Source organism: Echeneis naucrates, unplaced genomic scaffold, assembly GCF_900963305.1.
Source record: "Echeneis naucrates unplaced genomic scaffold, fEcheNa1.1, whole genome shotgun sequence".
Lineage (NCBI taxonomy): Eukaryota > Metazoa > Chordata > Actinopteri > Carangiformes > Echeneidae > Echeneis > Echeneis naucrates.
Window position 1 is genome coordinate 1,231,489 of NW_021780168.1, and position 21,526 is coordinate 1,253,014.

General features: G+C 40.5%; 1 protein-coding gene and 1 long non-coding RNA gene across 2 annotated transcripts; both read left to right on the forward strand.

The window, feature by feature from the left end:
* Positions 1 to 5,029: 5,029 nt before the first annotated feature.
* LOC115038402 (NLR family CARD domain-containing protein 3-like) lies at positions 5,030 to 11,811 on the forward strand (the record flags this gene model as incomplete). Its single annotated transcript, XM_029497239.1, has 5 exons — positions 5,030 to 6,312; positions 7,923 to 8,096; positions 8,276 to 8,449; positions 11,019 to 11,195; positions 11,646 to 11,811. Coding segments are annotated over 5 exons (1,974 nt in total), but the record flags the coding sequence as incomplete, so codon positions are not given.
* Positions 11,812 to 12,653: 842 nt separating this feature from the next.
* On the forward strand, positions 12,654 to 14,247 carry LOC115038417 (uncharacterized). The gene is made up of 3 exons (XR_003840543.1): positions 12,654 to 12,702; positions 13,652 to 13,835; positions 14,194 to 14,247. It is a non-coding gene; the product is annotated as an uncharacterized LOC115038417 (long non-coding RNA).
* The last annotated feature ends 7,279 nt before the right edge of the window (positions 14,248 to 21,526 follow it).

The window sequence follows — 21,526 nt, forward strand, 5'->3', positions numbered from 1 at the left end:
TTATTTGAAAACTGACAGTTTGATGCTCATATCTGGGGCCACGATGATCATTATCAACCAGCTACCTTCTCAGATATATAAAGTCAAAATCAAATCAAATCAAATCAGATTTATTTGTATAGCGTCAAATAATAACAAAGTTACATCAAGGCACTTTACATATAGAGCAGGTCTAGACCAAACTCTTTATAAATTTATTTAAAGAGACCCAACAGATCCCCCGATGAGCAAGCACTTGGCAACAGTGGCAAGGAAAAACTTCCTTTAAGAGGCAGAAACCTCAAGCAGAACCAGGCTCAGGGGGGGCGGCCATCTGCCTCGACCGGTTGGGTTGAGAGTGGGAGAGAGAGAGAGAGAGAGAGAGAGAGAGAGAGAAAGAGAGAGAGAGACAGGCATTGGCATAGGCATACTTCATGCAGCATCATGTTGCTGCATGAAGTATGAAGTTCATAGAGATGAGCTGTAGTACAGAATTCATGAAATATGGGACCAGCAGGTGTTGCAGGAACATGGGATGGAGATGAGTCACCCCCTGCAGGATGAGGACAGGGAGAGAGAGGAGAGGAACTGGGAGAGACAGAGACTTTGGCAGAACATGGTTAGGAAATGCTGGATAAATGCATAGAACTGGGTGAAACTGTGTTTTTTTTAAGAAGGATGGTTCTTATCAACACATGCAAGGGGGGAAGAAAGGAGAGCGAGTGAGACGGAGGGAGGGAAGAATTGTTAGCTTGTCAATTTCAATGCCATATGTTAGAACAAGATCAAGGATATGATTGTACAAGTGAGTGGGTTCATTCACATGCTGGGACAAGCTCCTCTTGTGTTTAGTTTGGGTTTGTCATTTATTTCTAAATGTAGGTGGTTGGGGGACAGACACAGTTTCTATAGACCTAAATTGGCGAGGGGGCCGGAGAAAACTACAGTGTCCGACATCGTTTTAGCAAAAGTACACACTGATTCCATATTAATTTTTGTGACTTCCGACTGGTGAAGTCAGGTGTCGTTACTGCCGACGTGAACTACAATATTAGCATATTTCCGTTTACCCTTAGCCAGCAGTTTCAGATAAGACTGGATGTCGCCTGCTCTGGCCCCCGGGATACACTTCACTGTGGCCCCCAGGATACACTTCACTATGGCCCCCGGGATACACTTCACTATGGCCGCCGGTGTCGCTAACTTCACGTTCCTCAGAATAGAATCACCTTCACTAGAGTCGGCTTTTCAGCGGGTGTGTCGCTGAGAGGGGAGATATTGACTTTTAAACCTAGTGTTGGTGTGAAAATAATTTGCTGTCGGATTAATCGAGTGAATTAGGAAATAATAGCAGAAGAAGAGTAACTAACTCAGATGGGCTGCTGAAGAGTTGAAGAACATGACAAAAAGACAGGAAGATAGACAAAGTGATAAAAGAACACAAACTGCTCAGTTCTGTTTAATGTTCACCATTAAAATAAACTCTTATATAAATTTAAATGTTGCAGTCAGTGAATGCTTTAATCGTGATGATGAGCCATCAAACTCCTCACAGCTCCCTGTTCAGATTCCAGATAAAGAGGGTTGTTTGTGGATGATGTGGTTACTTAGTAACAAGATCTCTTCAAATGTTTGTGATAAAGACATGAACTCATAAAATTACTGCTGAAAACATCAGAATGATATCAGTTAAACCAGTTGAATGTGATCTGACAATTGACTTGAACTGAAGATAGTGAAGTGTCAGCATTTTTTTTCTAATAAGAATGAATATAACTCTATCCTGAGTAAATGTCACTATACACTTTAATAATTATAATGATCATAAGGATCTTTATACAAACAGAAACATGCATGATCTACATCAGTCAGATTATTATTCTGTGTGATTGGGATAGATCATCAAGTGTAGAGAGCAGCAGGGTCCCCTCTCCTCCTCCAGCAGCATAACACACTAATGTTGTGAGCGGTAATGTATTTCTTGGCTGCAGCTCTAAATCACACTGCTGCTTTTTCATTTTACCGGACAATCTGTCGCTCAGGACTAACAGTGTTCTCTTCTAAAGTTACTTTCTGCCATTCACCTTGTTTCATTTAGGTCAGAACTTGGTCTTTCAAATAATGTGTCTTCTGTTGTCAGTTTGATCAATCATTGTTTCCTCTTCAGTAAAATTGAGCCAGCTTCTTCAATAATTAAATTTTTTCGAAAGAAAAATACTGAAATAAATGCAAACCAGGCAACTGAGGGTGTGTTGGTTATCACCATGCAGTGGACAGATAGTAGAACTTCATCACATCCTGTTTGTTTCTTATAAGGAGGAAGAAAACTGGTTGAGTAACGAGGAAGTGAAGAACGAGCAGCTACATGTTTTCTGAACACACAAAGCTGGAATGTGTGTAAATCAACCAGAAGTGATTTCAGCAGGTGAGAATCTGTATATTTCTGATCAACAGGATCACTGTGATCACATTATGCTTGTTGATTTAGATGTTTATGTTACTTTTGGCAGTAGTTTGATTATATTCTGAGTTTATTGATGGAGGTTCCTCAGAACTGATCGACTGGCTAAGAGGCCACTAAACTCAGTTTGACTTCAGTTTCCTCGGTTCAATTGTCTTCTAATACATTTAGAAACAATAAGAAACAATATCAAATCAAATCAAATCAAATCAGATTTATTTGTATAGCGCCAAATCATAACAAAGTAAGTACAATTACAATAAGAAACAATAAGAAACAAAGGCAGCACTTTTGTTTGATTTCTCCACACAGTGACTGATTTAATTCAAAAATCTCCCCACATTGTTTATCATCACTTACTGGACAGATAGTAGAACTTCATCACATCATGTTTGTTTCCTGTAATGAAGAAGAAAACTGGTTCAGTAACATTGATGTCAAATCTTTCCACATTATTCCAGATCAAAGATGATGTGACTATAATGTTTTTAGGAAAATAATTTTTATTGTTGATCACCTCCATCCAGAAGGACACTGGTTTAATACATATTCAATATTCAAGGTCTGTGTCTCCTGAAAGCATTGTCTCAGTTCTGTTGCTTTTTTTAATACTGAAACCACAAAAACATGGAAGTGGACAGTTTTTTTTTTAAACTGAAGACAGAAGAGAAGATGGTGATGATGAAGAGAGATGTCGGTTTAAAGTTGAAGCAAACAACAAAAGATAAAAAACAAGAAACACTTGCCCCTGGACATTTGTTTTTTGTCTTGTTTTTGCATCATTTTCCTCTTTATTACATGATATTCTCCTCTTTGACAATTACAGAGGTATATAAATAGTAGAAATTAGAACTGAATATTGAAATGATGAAAAAAATGTGCTTTGTGTATTGAAGGTGTGTGCTTATCTAACTCATGTGTTTTTATTCAGGATGGGCCTTTCTTCGTCTTGTAATCTCCCTCATAACATTCATCCTACCTTCTGTATATTTGCTCAGTATGAAAGGCACCCCTGGATGATGTGGCACTGTGACTATTTCCATAAACATTGGGTCAACTTATTATTATATCTGAATGAAGCTCTGTCCACAAAAAGACACTGAGACAGAATGAGGACACACAATGAAATGAGTCTGTGGTTATTTTCATTCAGCCAGGTCAAAGTCATATCCGGCCAACAGTTGAATCGAACCCAACTGGAGGTTGGGTTGTCAAAGATGTTGTGTCACCTTATTCCAGGGGCTTCGATTCAATTGTTGTTCTGGTCTTCTGTCAGTTTCCCTGTCAGACCGACTCTGTCCTGAAGATGAAGGACTGTGTGTGTTTGGTTTTGCTTGGTATTTTTGGGTGTGTAACTTTGGAACAAACTGTTTGTCCTGTTTCTTCTTTGTCTTCTGTCAGTGAGAAAGTGTTTCCCTCTCAGACCGACTCTGTCCTGAAGATGATGGACTGTGATGAGGAAGAGGAGATCAGACCAGAGTCTCCAGGATCAATCTGTTTGTCTCTGAAGTCTGACTGGTCCAAAAGTAATCCTCCAGACTTCAGTAATGGACCTGGACCCTCGGAGACAAAGTAGGAGACTGAACATGAGAGTAAAAATCTGTTCACAGATTAATATTCATGTTCCTGAATCATCAGTGCAGATTCAGGAAGACACTGAGATGGATCTCCTGGGATTTATCACCACAAACTACTGATAGTTTTTTCTGCACAAGCATTTTATAAAATCAGTCAGATTATGTCAGTTATAAAGAAATGTTTTCACAGAGACAGGAAGAGGAGAAGACATGTCTCTGAAGAGGAGCAGCCGTCCCACTGTGCTCAGTGTCAGGACGTCCTGAAGGATCCAGTCTCTACCAGCTGTGGACACTGGGTCTGCAGACAGTGCTGCACCTCACACTGGGACCAGTCTGCTTCTTCAGGAGACTCATCCTGTCCCCAGTGTGGACAAAGATCCAGAACCAGACCAGGTCTAAAGACCAGCCCTGAACAGAGTGAGACTGAACTTCTGACTGACGTCTTTAGTTTTCCATCAATCCTCAGACTCTCTGTCTTCAGTCTGACGTTGTCTCTTCTCTGTCAGCAGATCGTGTTCTACAGGAGTTTTTAGATCAACATAAGATCAGTCTGAGGACCAGATGTCAACATGTGACTGAAGGAACAGGAACAGGAAGTGGAACCCTCCTCAACAGGATCTACACTGAGCTCTACATCACAGAGGGACAGAGTGAAGAGGTTAATACCCAACATGAGGTGAGGCAGCTGGAGACAACTTCTAAGAAGAAGAGCCTCCATGATGCTCCAATCAAATGTCACCACATCTTTAAAGGCTCACCTGACCAGCAGAGTCCCATCAGACTGGTTCTGACCAACGGCGTTGCTGGAGTTGGAAAAACTTTCTCTGTGCAGAAGTTCAGTCTGGACTGGGCAGAGGGCTTGGAGAACCAGGATGTCAGTCTGCTGGTTCTGCTTTCATTCAGGGAGCTGAACCTGATCAGAGATCAGCAGTACAGTCTTCTCAGGCTGCTTCATGTTTTCCATCCAACATTACAGAAGGTCACAGCAGAGCAGCTGGCTGCCTGTAAAGTTCTGTTCATCCTGGACGGCCTGGATGAAAGCAGACTTTCACTGGACTTCACCAACAGGAAGGTCGTGTCTGACGTCACACAGGAGTCATCGGTCCACCTGCTGCTGAAAAACCTCATCCAGGGGAATCTGCTGCCCTCGGCTCTGGTCTGGATCACTTCCAGACCTGCAGCAGCCGGTCAGATCCCTCCTTCATGTGTCGACAGGCTAACAGAAGTCCGAGGCTTCACTGACGCCCAGCAGGAGGAGTACTTCAGGAGGAGGTCCAGGGATGAAGAGCTGTCCAACAGAATCATCTCACACATCAAGAAGTCCAAGAGCCTTCACATCATGTGTCAAGTCCCAGTTTTCTGCTGGATCATCGCTACAGTTCTGGAGCACATGTTGACTACAGACCAGAGAGGAGAGCTGCCCCAGACCATGACTGACCTGTACTCACACTTCCTGCTGGTCCAGACCATGAGGAAAAGGATCAAGTACCATGAGGGACATGAGACAAGTCCGCAGGAGCTGATGGAGGCTGACAGGGAAGTTCTTCTGAAGCTGGGGAGGCTGGCGTTTGAACATCTGGAGAAAGGGAACATCATGTTCTACCAAGAAGACCTGGAGCAGTGTGGTGTTGATGTCACAGAGGCCTCGGTGTACTCAGGACTCTGTACTGAGATCTTCAAAGCAGAGAGTGTGATCTTCCAGAAAACAGTCTACTGCTTTGTTCATCTGAGTGTTCAGGAGTTTCTGGCTGCAGTCTACATGTTCCACTGTCACAACAACAGGAACAAGGAGGTCCTGAAGAACTTTCTGGGAAAGAAACACCAAGATTCAGCCCTGGAGGACTTTCTGATGGCAGTCTTGGAGAAATCCCTCAGAAATAAAAATGGTCAGCTGGACCTGTTTGTCCGCTTCCTTCATGGTCTCTCTCTACAGTCCAACCAGAGACTCTTAGGAGGTCTGCTGGGTCAGACAGAAACCAAACCAGAGACCATCCAGAGAGCCATCAACAACCTGAAGAAGATGAGGAAGATGAAAATGTCTCCTGAGAGAAGCATCAACATGTTCCACTGTCTGATGGAGCTGAAGGATCAGACAGTTCATCAGGAGATTCAGGAGTTCCTAAAGTCAGAGACCAGATCAAAGAGGAGACTCTCCCTGATCCACTGCTCAGGTCTGGCCTACATGCTACAGATGTCAGAGGATGTTCTGGATGAATTTGACCTGGAGAAGTACAACACATCAAAGGAGGGACGACAGAGACTGATCCCAGCTGTGATGAACTGCAGGAAGGCTCGGTGAGTCCACTCTCATTCTCATCAATCCTTCTGAAGGTTAGTGAAGACGTTTTTAAATCAAATCTGATTCAGATGGTGTTTTACTGTCAGCTGTTTGTTTCCAGATGATTCAAATGCTGCCAGAGATAAATATTCTCTTAGTTGTGTTTCTAGTGGAAATCGTAAAGACTGATGACATCAGCAGGTATCAGTGACTGATCATCTTCACCAGCTTCACTGTTCACTGAGCTCACCTCAGTGAAAATCAAGTCAGCAGACAGCCAAATATTTTCAGGTCAACATGGAGTCATGGTCCCTCAGAGGAGAGAGACCAGAGGGTTATACTAAGAAACAAAATTAGTGCCTTAGCGAGCTATGTTGAACCTAAAGCCAGGCTTTCCCGTGTCACGAGGGCGGCTCTCTTTTAAGCTGACAATGTCACCAGCGTAACTTATGTTGTGAACATAACCCGGTCCGGACCAGTTTTTGTTCCCAATTTCAGCTTAAAGTCAGCTATAAAAAGCGCTGCCCCTTCATCGAGCATCCTCCCTGAACATGGCCTCACCATTTTTGGAAAATCCAGTGGATTTAGGAATTTTTCAATGTATTCTTCGGTGGGAGAGAGTTTTTCCAGACCGCAGTGATCCGTTTTCTGACAATATTCTCTATTAGTGATACAGATACAGATCAGCTCAGGGAATATGATACACATACAAGATGTTGAACCACATTTAAGTAATGCAACCAAATGAAGCCATGATGAATTAATACATTTTTTAATTCTTATTTGAAAATATTAAAATAATTACCCCAAAGGTATCTCTGAATAGACTGAAAGTGTCTCATCATTGATCTCCACCTGTGGAATCGTTTAGAGAAATGAATAAAGTGACAGTTACCTCTGTGTTGGGGTCACCATAGGTGGGACAAATCAAATAAATTTTACATTGATTTGGCCCTAATATAAGTGATTTCCACGTATTCTTCATTGTGAGACAATGTCAGGGAGGGAATTAAAGTTATATCATGATATATAATATATATTAAATCGGTTATATTAATTTACGCATTTACACGATTTGCAGTTTTTTGTCAGGCTTCCTCTCTTGCCTTGTTTATAGACAGTGTTGCTTTTAGCTGTTCTTATTGGTTTGAACTCTTCATAGCTCTCCATTATCATAATCTGCTCCTCTTGGCTGAAATATGCATCACGTGATCGGACAATGTTTCTGCAGAAATGGCAACAAATGTCCCTTTTTATGTGAACATACACAAATCCTAACGAGGAAAGCCTGGGTCGACAAATCAAATTGATAACCACCGTTGTGATACTCGTTATCTCTGGTTGGAGCTTTTGGCTTTTTTGAGTCAGCTCACCTAAAGAAGGTCCGGCTCTGTTGAGCTTCCTTATTAGTATGCCCCTCTGGGTCAGGTCCCTGACAGACTGAGGACCCGATGGAAGACCAACTGCCGACATATTGTCTCTTCATCTAAAAAATTATTAAAACTCTGATGGTGTGTGTGAGAGAGAGAGAGATGGAAGTTTCAGAGTCTTTAGTCCTCAAACCCTCCAGGTGAATTTGTAGTGTACTCTGTCACAGTGACTTGATGTGTAATATGTGTCATCACAGACTTGTTGGTTGTGGACTCTCAGATACTGAGTGTGATGTCGTGGCCTCAGCTCTAAAGTCCAACCCCTCCCATCTGAAAGACCTGGACCTGAGTCAGAACCACATAGAGGATTCAGGACTGAAGCTGGTGTGTGCTGGACTGGAGAGTCCAAACTGTGGACTGGAGACTCTGAGGTCAGTTCACTGACTGGACCTGCTGTGGTTTGAATGTTGTGCTGTTGTTTGGATGATGTGTGTTGAGACATGATGATGACCCACAATAACACAAATATCATTGATGAGGACATTTCTGATTGAACACTTTCAAGCAGGAACTTTGTCTCCTAAAGTCACATCTTTTATTCTTAACTCAGGTTGGAGAACTGCAGTTTGTCAGAGATCAGCTGTTCTTCTCTGGTCTCAGCTCTGAAGTCCAACCCCTCCCATCTCAGAGAACTGGACCTGAGTCACAACGACCTGCAGGATTCAGGACTGAAGGATCTGTGTGGTTTTCTGGAGAGTCTTCACTGTAGACTGGAGACTCTGAGGTCAGTTCACTTATTGTTGTAGATATTTTATGTTTAATCCAGAAATTGTCTTCATATAGAACTTGAATTTATTCTCTTTGGATCTCCAATGTTTTAAATAGTTTAGTTTCAAATTAGTTAGTTTCATATTCATATTTATAGTAGTTCTTCTGTAGTTGTTGTTGTTATTGTGCTTCTTCTTCTTCTTCTTCTTATCCAACCATCCATCTTCTACCACTTTTCCGTTTCTGGGTTGTGGGGGTGCGGGGGCCAATTCTGGGTGAAGGTGGGGTCACCCTGGACAGGTGGCAAGTCCATCACAGGGCCAACACCCAGAGACAGACAGAGGCAAACAACCACTCACTCTCTCACTCAGATCTACAGACAATTTAGAGTCACCATTTAACTCAGACATGCATGTCTAAGGACAGTGGGAGGAAACCCGAGTACCCGGAGAGAACGCGGAGAGAACTGTAGGGCAGTGCTCTTGTTTCCCTATTGTTGTTGTTGTTGTTATTATTATTATTATTATTATTATTATTATTGTTATTATTATTATTGCCATTACTGTAATTTCCGGACTATAGAGTGCACCTGAATATATAAGCCCCACCTGCTAAATTTAAAGAGAAAAACAGTTTTGTACATATATAGACTGCACTTGTTTATAAGCCGCAGGTGTCAGAAATATAGGAGGAAATGGCGTATGGCAGGAATTATGTTACACAAAAAGATTTCGCCTTTCCGCCAGATCGATCGCCTTTAACTTGAAAGCTGCATCATATGCATTACTTCATCTGTTTTCCATGATAAGGGTGTGTGCATGAAGCGCAAAATAAATGACTGATCTGAAGAATTTAGTGTGGGTGTGTTTAATTTAATTCGAACTATTTCATTGGTCCACTGTGACCTGTTAGGTAATTTCATTGGTCTGATGTGACGCTAAATGTATTGGCAGCATGAAGATCGTTACCCATAAAAATCCATAAATTAGCCGCGTAGTTGTTTAAGCTGCAGGGTTCAAAGCGTGTGAAAAAGTAGTGGCTTATAATCCGGAAATTACAGTATTATTACTGTTGTTGTTGTGGTAATAAGAATTAAAATAGTTTTCATTGTTTTCACGATGTTGAATTTACTTGTTTAACATTGATAAGGAAAAGTCTTACCGGAACTAAACAACAAGGACCAAGGGAGACATTAGACCTGGATCAGAATCTGGATCTTTAAAGTCTTGGTCTTGGTTTCGGTATCTGTATTAGAACAAGGTCTGATGTGGACCAGAAACATTTCAGATGTTAAAGTGATGCTATATGAGGTGTTAAATGAGCTTGAAAAGGTAGAGAAGTTCTGGATCAGGACTGTCTGACTATCATTTGATCTACATCAATGGTCACGAACACATCGATCGTGATCAACTGGTCACTCTTTGAGACATTTCAAGTCGAGCTGCATTTTTATGACGGCAAACTGTTTGCGGTCTTTGGTGAAAGGTGATATCCATTGCCGACCATGATGGTCTAAAGCAGATTCGCAATTACGGCAGAGCCACAGACGAAGAGACCGAAACACTACAGATTTTTTCCAGAATGGGAAGAAAAGTATTTATTCACGTTGATGAAAGTTTGTGTTTGTGTTTGTGTTTGTGCTTACTGTGTCGCGTGTGGACATACGTTTTATACTTACATATGTTGTTCCAGTCATACTGGTGTTTGATTTAGGGATGCACTGATCCACATCTTTTCACTTCCGATCTGATCCTGATACCTGAATTTGGGTATCTGCTGATACCAGAGCTCTGTTTGTATTTATAGTATTATCATTATTTTTGATTTTATATGAAGCTGTAATGAATTCCTCGGTACAGGCAAGCATGACATGTACGCATGTATGCATGTATGTCTCAAAAAGAAATTTGAGGTAACAATAAGGTCAGAAAAGCAGGAACTGATTCCTGACGGTGGTTGAAAAATGTTGGTGACCACTGATCTACATGATTTTTTCTCTCTCATACACACACACACACACACACATTATAAAACAGGGTGAAAGTATGAACTCCCAGATGAGCACAGCGTTCAGACTTGTTCAGGGCTCTACCTGCAGACTGAGCTAAAACACTGACAGCTGGGTTAAATGTCATGTGTTGGTCCAACGTCAGGCCAAGACATTTCATCTTCATGATGAGTTTGATTTTCTGTCTAGAACTTCTGCAGCTTGTTTGTAGACTGTTTGACTGGTTTTAGAGTGGACTTACCTGCCAGAGCTCAGATTGTTATACAGGAGTTCATATGTGGCAGAATCAGAGATGGAAATAAAGTTTGGCTGACTGCGGTTTGGTTATTTCTGATGTGTTAAAATCACAATGTTGACAGTTTGAGTCAGTTCAGGTTCTTTATTCATTTTCTCATTAAATCTTGTCACTGTTTGTATTTGACTGTTGTGGAGCTGCTTCCTGTTGGTTCAGCTGTCTGACTTTCATTTTCTAAACTTCTACTTTCTAAACCTTCAGCTCTGAACAGATGATGAAACATTGAATGCTTTCAAGCAGGAACTTTGTCTCCGAAAGTCACATCTTTTATTCTTTACTCAGGTTGGAGCGCTGCAGTTTGTCAGAGATCAGCTGTTCTTCTCTGGTCTCAGCTCTGAAGTCCAACCCCTCCCATCTCAGAAAACTGGACCTGAGTCAGAACAATGACCTGCAGGATTCAGGACTGAAGGATCTGTGTGGTTTTCTGGAAAGACCAGATTGTAGACTGGAGACTCTGAAGTCAGTTAAATTATTTTTGTAGTTATTTTATCTTGAATCCACAAATCATTTTCACATAGAACTTGATTTTTTCTTTCTTCACTTTTGATCAACAACATTTAAAATAGTTGTTTCATGTTTCCAGTTGTTCTAAGAATAGTACTCATAATAAAAAAAAATTATTCTTTTCCAAAAGTTGAATTTCCTTGTTTAATATATTAACAAGGAAAAGGTGTACAGGAACCAAACAGTTGGTTTCACATGTTTGGCAGGTCAAGGGAGACCTTAGTCCTGGATCAATTTTGGCTCTGCAAAGTCTTTGGCTTTGTATTGGAACAAAGTCTGATGTGAACCAGCCGCATTTGAGATGTTAAAGTGGGTGATGAGTTTGAAAAGGTGGAGAAGTTCTGGATCAGGACATTTCTGACTGATTATCAGTCATCTGATCTCTATCATTTGTTCTTTTTCCAGGTTGAGATGCTGTTGGTTGTCAAAGATCAGCTGTTCTTCTCTGGCCTCAGCTCTGAAGTCCAACCCCTCCCATCTGAGAGAACTGGACCTGAGAGGAAACCTCCTGCAGGATCCAGATGTGAAGGAGCTGTGTGATCTTGTGGAGAGTCCAGACTGTAGCCTGGAGACTCTGAGGTCAGTCCACTGTGGTAGATCTTTAATCTAATGTCCTAATAAATGTCTTCAGACTTGGAGGGTGTGGAGCTGAGGACCAGAGTCAGTTGTGCTGTTGAGACTCCAGCCCTCATGGGGCTTTCAGACACGTCGCCGTGGCCCCCCTGTGCTCTGAAAGCTGTTATTTCCAAAGGATTGGAGCTCCACCACAGGTTTCCCTGCACTGAGCAGAGTTCATGTGCAGCACAGTGATAGTTGTGTTTCTTTGTGGTGTGGTCATACTCAGTCAGTGTGTTACTGCAGTAGATGGAGTTCAGAGCAGCGGTACAGAAGCTGAGTGATGAGCTGCTGTGGACGGAGTCAACATCAAAAAGCTCTTCTACACACTTTGAAAACAAACAGTCCCACACATGTTGAAATGTTCTTCATTTAGAAGATTTTAGAGCTTCATCTTCACATCAAAGCAGAACTTTCCTTTGCTGCCACATATTTATGAAGCAGCCATCTGTTGTATTCCTACACACAAGTATGTCCTGTATTCCACTGCAGCTGCAGGTCAGCTGAGGGAATCACTTTGTTTTAGATTGAGGAGCTGCTGAACTTCAGCCTTAAGTGGCTGAAATGACTTCAAACATCCAGACAGGATGTGGTGGAACTTTGATTTAAAGTCTTCTGAACATTTCTGACTGATTATCAATGATTTTATCTGCATCTTTTATTCCTTATTCAGATTTGACAACTCCAGTTTGTCAAAGATCAGCTGTTCTTCTCTGGTCTCAGCTCTGAAGTCCAACCCCTCCCATCTCAGAGAACTGGACCTGAGTCAGAACGACCTGCAGGATTCAGGACTAAAGGATCTGTGTGGTTTTCTGAAGAGTCCTCACTGTAGACTGGAGACTCTGAGGTCAGACTCATGTTTTATTTCTGCTCTCAGATTAATATGATGTTACAGTTGTGGTGACTCTGACCTACAGACAGGTTTATATTTATGAGGGAAAATCCTCTTCAGGTTTGAACATTTAAACTGTTGAATGGCTGAAAGTCACTTTTGAAAAAAACTTATATATATTATATATATATATATATATATATTATATATTCATATATTCATTAATTCATGAATATTTACTGGTTAATATGCAGATTTTAGCCTGTGGTTCATTTCAGACATGTATTTAATCATACAGCTGTTGTAACAACATAAACTCTCATATCTGCATATAAATATACACAGATACATTATTATCCTTTTCTCAAGTCATAATGTGAAATAATATCTAAACACAAAAATAACCAAACCAAAGATTTTGCTGTGTTTCCTCAGCCTCGGAAATAAAATCAGCTACCACATGAGTCTCTTTGCTTCTCAGAATCATCCAAATCAAAGAAATCAACCTAAATATAAAGCATTTTACCAACAAAAACACCTCTGAGGTGCTTGTATGCAGAACAACAAAACAAAAAAAGAATCTGACTTTCTACTTCATCCAGTTTGCATAGTGAACAAATCCGGTCTTCCTCAGGTGTGGCATTAAAGCTCCCTGTTTCTGGGACTAATGGAAGTGTTCCTGAACACAACTGTCCATAATGATCTTTGTCTTTTAGTTCACTTATTCTTAATGTAAGGTTCCACACTGTAAGTGTTCTTATTAAGACAGTAGGTTCTTCATTTTGGCTTCCTCCAAACATCCAGAGATCATTTATCTCTCTGCTTTAGGAACAGTTTGTTTATAATATCTGTAATATGACAACATCATTTATGAATGAAAATATCAGATAAATCACAAATATAGAATATTAACTTCAGCTCACTGGCCCAGCGATGGTGATGAAATATCTCTTCTCCAACTCAGGTTGGAGAGCTGCAGGTTGTCAGAGATCAGCTGTTCTTCTCTGGTCTCAGCTCTGAAGTCCAACCCCTCCCATCTCAGAGAACTAGACCTCTGAGAATGACCTTCAGAATGACCTGAAGGATTCAGGACTGAAGGATCTTTGTGGTTTTCTGGAGAGTCCTCACTGTAGATCGGAGACTCTGAGGTCAGACTCATGTTTTATTTCTGCTCTCAGATTAATATGATGTTACAGTTGTGGTGACTCTGACCTGCAGACAGGTTTATATTTATGAGGAAAAATCCTCTTCACGTTTTTAACATTTCAACTCAAATTGCTGAAAGTAACTTTTAAAAACAGATTTTGTTGTTTAATTTTCTCATTAAATCTTGTCACTGTTTGTATTTGACTGTTGTGAAGCTGCTTCCTGTTGGTTCAGCTGTTTGACTTTCATTTTCTAAACTTCTGCTTTCTAAAGCTTCAGCTCTGAACAGATGATGAAACATTGAACACTTTCAAGCAGGAACTTTGTCTCCTAAAGTCACATCTTTAATTCTTTACTCAGGTTGAAGAACTGCAGTTTGTCAAAGATCAGCTGTTCTTCTCTGGTCTCAGCTCTGAAGTCCAACCCCTCCCATCTCAGAGAACTGGACCTAAGTCAGAACAACCTGCAGGATTCAGGAGTGAAGGATCTGTGTGGTTTTCTGGAGAGTCCTCACTGTAGACTGGAGACTCTGAGGTCAGACTCATGTTTTTCTTATATATCTGCATATAAACATACACAAATACATTATTATCCTCTATATTCTCAAGTAACAATGTTACATAACATTTTAAACACAACAAATAACCAAAATAAAAGATTTTGCCGTCTTTCTTCTGATCTTCTGGTCTTCTGATGGAGGTTCTGTCCTGTGGATGGCTCCACACCTTGGTGTGGGGCCTCCTGTCTTCCTGGGTCGGGGTTGTCTCTGTGGCAGCTCTCCCTAGCTGTGGGCCCGGAGCCCTCTCAGGGTGGTTGGCCTCCAAAGGTTTTTCTGAGGAAATTTTCTCAAAGATGGTGATTACTGGTTCAGGGTCTACATTAACACCACAAATGTAAGATATAGCTTTGAAGATTTTTGTCCAGAAGGTGTTTAGAGATCTGCACGACCAAAACATGTGACCCACCGTCGCTGGACTGTGGCTGCATCTTGGACATTCAGGATTGATGTTCAGCTATATTCTGGCCAGTTTCTCCTTTGAATAGTGCAATCTATGTACAACTTTAAATTGAATGAGACCATGCTGTACACAAAGAGATGTGGTTTGTATGCACTCTAAACGTTTTTGCCATATTTCCTCAGACAGTGCGGCGTCTTAAGTCCTTTTTCCATGGCAACCAAGTTCTCTCCCATGACGGTGGGTCAATATCTTGCAACATTTGGTAGATCTTGGCTGCCCTCCTCCTTCCATTGGGGTCTAACTCCAATATGGTGTCCAATGCATTCTTAGGTGGTAAGTGAGGAAATGGGAGGTGCTTTCTGGCAAAGCTGCCCAACTGTAGGTATCAAAAGAAGTGGCTCTTAGGTGCCACGTTTTAAAGGCAGTGTCAGTTTGGGACGAAGGGAAACAGATGGTTTCATACCAGGGGAAGGGTTAGGGTTAGATTGAGGTGGAAATGTTTCCTAAATTGCAGCCATATCTTTAAGGAATTTCTAGCCTTAAATAACTGGGCATGGAGCTGCTAAGGTGAGATTGATGAAAGCGATAAGTTAGACTGGAGTTCCATTGTGGCCCACATTGGTCCCATCTCATTTTGATGCATCGAGATCAAGTAATTGAATTTGGAAATATTAGCTGCCCAGTAATAGAACAGGATTTTAGGCGGCCCAGTCCCCCCGGGCTCTTGGGCATTTCTAATGAGGTTCTCTTAATTTCGTGGAGAGGAGGTGCCCCAGATAAAACTTGTGATGTAACTGTTCAATTTTTTAAACCATGACTTGGTTAGTAGCATCAGGATCATCTGAAACAGGTATGAAAGCCGTGGTCGCACTGTTGTCTTGATTGTGTTAACTCAGCCCACTAGTGTGATAGGATAAGTCACAAAACTTTAAAGTTGTGGTCATACAGGTCCTTATATAATTGTGTAATGTTTATGCCCAAATAGGAAAGCCATCTATCTTCTACCACTTTTTCCGTTTCTGGGTTGCAGGGCTGCTGGAGCCAATCCCAGCTCACATTGGGTGAGACGGGGTACACACAGGACAGGTCGCCAGTCCATCACAGGGCCAACACACAAGGACAAACAGAGACAAACAACCACTCACACTCGCATTCACACCTGCAGTCAGTTTAGAGTCACCAGTTAACCTAGACATACACGGTGGGAGGAAACCCACACAGACGGGGGAGAAAATGCAAACTCCACCCAGAATCCAGGCTGGCAACCGAACCGGCACCCTTCTTATTGTGGGGCGACACCGCTTAAATCTTGTCACTGCTTGTATTTGACTGTTGTGAAGCTGTTTCCTGTTTGTTCAGCTGTTTGACTTTCATTTTCTAAATGACTCTAAACTTCTACTTTCTAAACCTTCAGCTCTGAACAGATGATGAAACACTGAACACTTCTAAGCAGGAACTTTGTCTCCTAAAGTCACATCTTTCATTCTTTACTCAGGTTGAAGAACTGCAGTTTGTCAGAGATCAGCTGTTCTTCTCTGGTCTCAGCTCTGAAGTCCAACCCCTCCCATCTCAGAGAACTGGACCTGAATAAGAACAACCTGCAGGATTCAGGAGTGAAGGATCTGTGTGGTTTTCTGGAGAGTCCTCACTGTAGACTGGAGAGTCTGAGGTCAGACTCATGTTTTATTTCTGCTCTCAAATTAATATAATGTTACAGTTGTGGTGACTCTTTTTAACATTTCAACTGTTAAATATTTCAGAATTACTTTGAAAAAAAAATGTTAATGTTGTATGTATGTTAATGTTCAGATTTTAGTTTGTGGCTCGTCTCATCCATTTATTTATTTGTCATTTCATAAATATGTCTTTCCTACATATTTTTATAAGACATATATTTAATCAAACAGTGGCTGTTGTAACAACATAACCTCTTATATCTGCATATACAGTTGTGTTCAAAATAATAGCAGTCCCACATCACTAGCAAGATAAATCGCTGTTTTTGTTAGAATTTCAACTTCTACTCTGCAAGTACGTCTCTAGAAGGGTTAGTTAATGTATAGAAAACCAACGGACCCAACAGGCATGACGTACATTCTACTGATTCTGTGAAACTGAATCATTTAAATGTGTTCAAAAGAATAGCAGTGCTGAGTTCAATTAGTGAGGTCACTGATTATGTGGAAAAAAGAGGTGTTAAACAGGTGGTCCTTATTTAAGGATCAAGGCAACTGACCCTGCATATGCTGGCTGTGCATTTGTCCGAGAAAAACAGAGTAAAGTGGGTCGTTCAAGACACTGTTCAGAAAAAGAGCATTCTTTTATTAAGAAATTAATAAAAGAGGGGAAAGCCTATAAAGAAGTACAAAAAATGATAGGCTGTTCAGCTAAAATGATATCAAATGCTTTAAAATGGCAGCCAAAACCAGAAAGGCGAGGAAGAAAAAGAAAAACGACTATTCGAATGGATCGGAGAATAACCAAAATGGCAAAGGCTACGCCAATGATCAGCTCCAGGAGGCTCAAAGAAGATCTAAGATTGCCTGTGAATACTGTGACAATCAGACGACGTCTATGTGAAGCCAAGCTACCAGCAAGAAGCCCCTGCAAAGTCCCTTTGTAAAAAAAAAAAAAAAAAAAAAAAAAAAGACGTGCTGAAGAGGTTAGAATTTTCCAAAGAACACATTGACTGGCCTAAAAAGAAATTTTGTGGACTGATGAGAGTAAGATTGTTCTTTTTGGGTCAAAGGGCCACAGACAGTTTGTCTGACGTCCTGAAAAACACTGAATTCAAGCCACAGTACACAGTGAAGACAGTGAAGCATGGTGGTGCAAGCATTGTGATATGGGGATGTTTCTCCTACTATGGTTTTGGTCCTATTTATCACATACCAGGGATCATGGATCAGTTAGAGTACATCAGAATACTGGAAGAAGTCATGAAGTTGAAGTTGAACCTTCAAGTATATTTTAGTTTATACGATACATTTCTCAGTTTGTAAAGACTTTCTTTAAAGTATTTTCAAATCCAATTACTTTTTCCAATTTTCTTGCTTTGAAATAGAATGTGCAGTGTCCCCAATGCATTTGTGTTCATTAAAATACTATTTATTTGACAAATTTTTACGTTTACTCACCTTTTTAAAGACACTGCTTATTATGAACATAACTGTAAACATACACAGATACATTGGTATCGTTTTCTCAAGTAACAATGTTACATGTTAAAAAAAAGCACAGATAAAAATACATTCAGTTGTCATGTGGACACCTCAATAGAACTGTTTTCAGTCTGGTTTTAAAGGTTGTCAAGGTTGAGGGCAGTCACATCTTCTGAGAGACTGTTTCAAAATTTAGCAGCATAAAAGTGGAATGCAGCCTCACCATGTTTAGTCCTGACTCTGGGCACCACCAGGAGACCACTCCCCGAGGTTCTCAGAGCCCGAGAGGGTTCATATGGCTCATATGTCAGAGATGTACCTTGGTGCTGGACCATGAAGAGACTTGTACACAAGAAGAGCCGAGATGATGTGTTCAAATTACAATGTTGACAGTAGAGTCAGTTCAGGTTCTTTACAGTGTTGTTTCATTTTTTCATGAAATCTTGTCCCTGTTTGAACACATCTTTTATTCTTTACTCAGGTTGGGAGACTGCAGGTTGTCAAGATCAGCTGTTCTTCTCTGGTCTCAGCTCTGAAGTCCAACCCCTCCCATCTCAGAGAACTGGACCTGAGTCAGAACTGGTACCTGCAGGATTCAGGACTGAAGGATCTGTGTGGTTTTCTGGAGAGTCCTCACTGTAGACTGGAGACTCTGAGGTCAGACTCATGTTTTATTTCTGCTCTCAGATTAATATGATGTTACAGTTGTGGTGACTCTGACCTGCAGACAGGTTTATATTTATGAGGGAAAATCCTCTTCAGGTTTTTAACATTTAAACTGTTAAATTTTTCTAAATTACTTTTGAAAACATTATATTTATAATTTTGAAATTGCATTTGAATTGGGCATAATTTATTAATCAATCTTGTATTTTGAAAGGGGAAATTATATATTCATGAATATTTGTATGTTAATGTTCAGATTTTAGTTTGTACTTCATTTCATTCATTTATTTATTTGCATGTCATTTCATAAAAATGTCTAACAAGACATGTATTTAATCATACAGTGGCTGTTGTAACAACATAAACTCTTATATCTGCATATACACAGATACATTATTATCCTTTTCTCAGGTAACAATGTTTCATAATATTTTAAAAACAACAAATAACCAATAAAAAGATTGAACATTCTTTCTGAGGCCTTGGAAATAAAATCAGCTACTACATGAGTCCCTTTCCTAATAAGGAACTCATGTTTCTCAGAATCATCAAAATCAAATAAATCAATATAAATATAAACCATTTAGGCAAGGCAAGTTTATTTATAGAGCACAATTTGTACCCCCAGTAATTCAAAGTGCTTTACAGATCCAGACATAAAAAAAAAAAAAAAAAAGCACAGATAAAAATACATTCAGTTGTCATGTGGACACCTCAATAGAACTGTTTTCAGTCTGGTTTTAAAGGTTGTCAAGGTTGAGGGCAGTCACATCTTCTGAGAGACTGTTTCAAAATTTAGCAGCATAAAAGTGGAATGCAGCCTCACCATGTTTAGTCCTGACTCTGGGCACCACCAGGAGACCACTCCCCGAGGTTCTCAGAGCCAGAGAGGGTTCATATGGCTCATATGTCAGAGATGTACCTTGGTGCTGGACCATGAAGAGACTTGTACACAAGAAGAGCCGAGATGATGTGTTCAAATTACAATGTTGACAATTTGAGTCAGCCCAGGTTCTTTACAGTGGTGTTTCATTTTCTCATTAAATCTTGTCACTGTTTGTATTTGACTGTTGTGAAGCTGCTTCCTGTTGGTTCAGCTGTTTGACTTTCATTTTCTAAACTTCTACTTTCTAAACTTTCTAAACCTCTGAACAGATGATGAAACATTGAACACTTTCAAGCAGGAACTTTGTCTCCTAAAGTCACATCTTTTATTCTTTACTCAGGTTGAGTTACTGCAGTTTGTCAGAGATCAGCTGTTCTTCTCTGGTCTCAGCTCTGAAGTCCAACCCCTCCCATCTCAGAGAACTGGACCTAAGTCAGAACAATGAACTGCAGGATTCAGGACTGAAGGATCTGTGTGGTTTTCTGAAGAGTCCTCACTGTAGACTGGAGACTCTGAGGTCAGACTCATGTTTTATTTCTGCTCTCAGATTAATATGATGTTACAGTTGTGGTGACTCTGACCTGCAGATAGGTTTATATTTATGAGAGAAAATCCTCTCCAGGTTTTTAAAATTTGAAATGTTAAACATTTCAAATGTTAAATGGTTTGAAATAACTTTGTGAAACATATTTTTATTAATTTGAAAAAGATCCCAAACATTGAGAGAGCTAAACCTTTATACTTGAGTAACGCCCCCAACCCAAAGGTGTGTTTTCACACCCTCTGGTCTGCCCAAAAGGATCTGACATCCTGGTGAGGAAAAGGGAAGTGGGGTATCCCAAGTAGATCAAATGTAAGGAACTGAAATTACCATTAAATTTCATAAAAAGGCAGAACCCACATGGGTTTATAAGACATGTATTTAATCATACAGTGGCTGTTGTAACAACATAAACTCTCATATATCTGCATATAAACATACACAGACACATTATTATCTTTTTCTCAGATAATAATGTTGCATAATATATAAACAAAAAATTCTGCTGTGTTTCCTCAGCCTTGGAAATAAAATCAGCTACTACATGAGTCTCTTTGCTAAAGAAAGAAATTAATCTGAATTTCTACTTCATCCAGTTTGCATAGTGAACAAATCCGGTCTTCCTCAGGTGTGGCATTAAAGCTCCCTGTTTCTGAACACAACTGTCCATAATGATCTTTGTCTTTTAGTTCAGTTATTCTTAATGTAAGGTTCCACACTGTAAGTGTTCTTATTAAGACAGTAGGTTCTTTATTTTGGCTTCCTCCAAACATCCAGAGATCATTTATCTCTCTGCTTTAGGAACAGTTTGTTTAAAATATCTAATATCTCACACCATCATTCATTAATGAAAATATCAGATAAATCACTCATATAGAATATTAATTTCAGCTCACTGGTCCAGAGAAGGTGATGCAAAGTGTCAAAATTAAATATCTTTTTCTATGATCAGGCAGCTTCACAGATCTGTTCCAGAGCTGGAGCATTTGTCTCTTATGTCTGATACTCGAGGGCCCCCAACCCAAATCACCATGAAGAGCCAACACTGAGGTCAATTTGTGTACTGCTGTAAGATAACCAATAGCTCTATGATGCTGAGTATTACAAAGAGAATATTCACAGAATCCCCAGACAGCAGAAGCATCGTCTGACACACACACTCACACACACACACACACACACACACACACACACACACAGACACAGACACACACACAGACACAGACACACACACAGACACACACACAGACACACACACAGACAGACACACACAGACAGACACAGACACACACACAGACACACACACAGACAGACACACAGACAGACACACACAGACAGACACACACACACACACACACACACACGTGTTCAGGGCTCTACCTGCAGACCGAGCTAAAACACTGACAGCTGGGTTAAATGTCATGTGTTGGTCCAATGTCAGGCCAAGACATTTAACATTCCTGTTGGTCCAGCTGTTTAA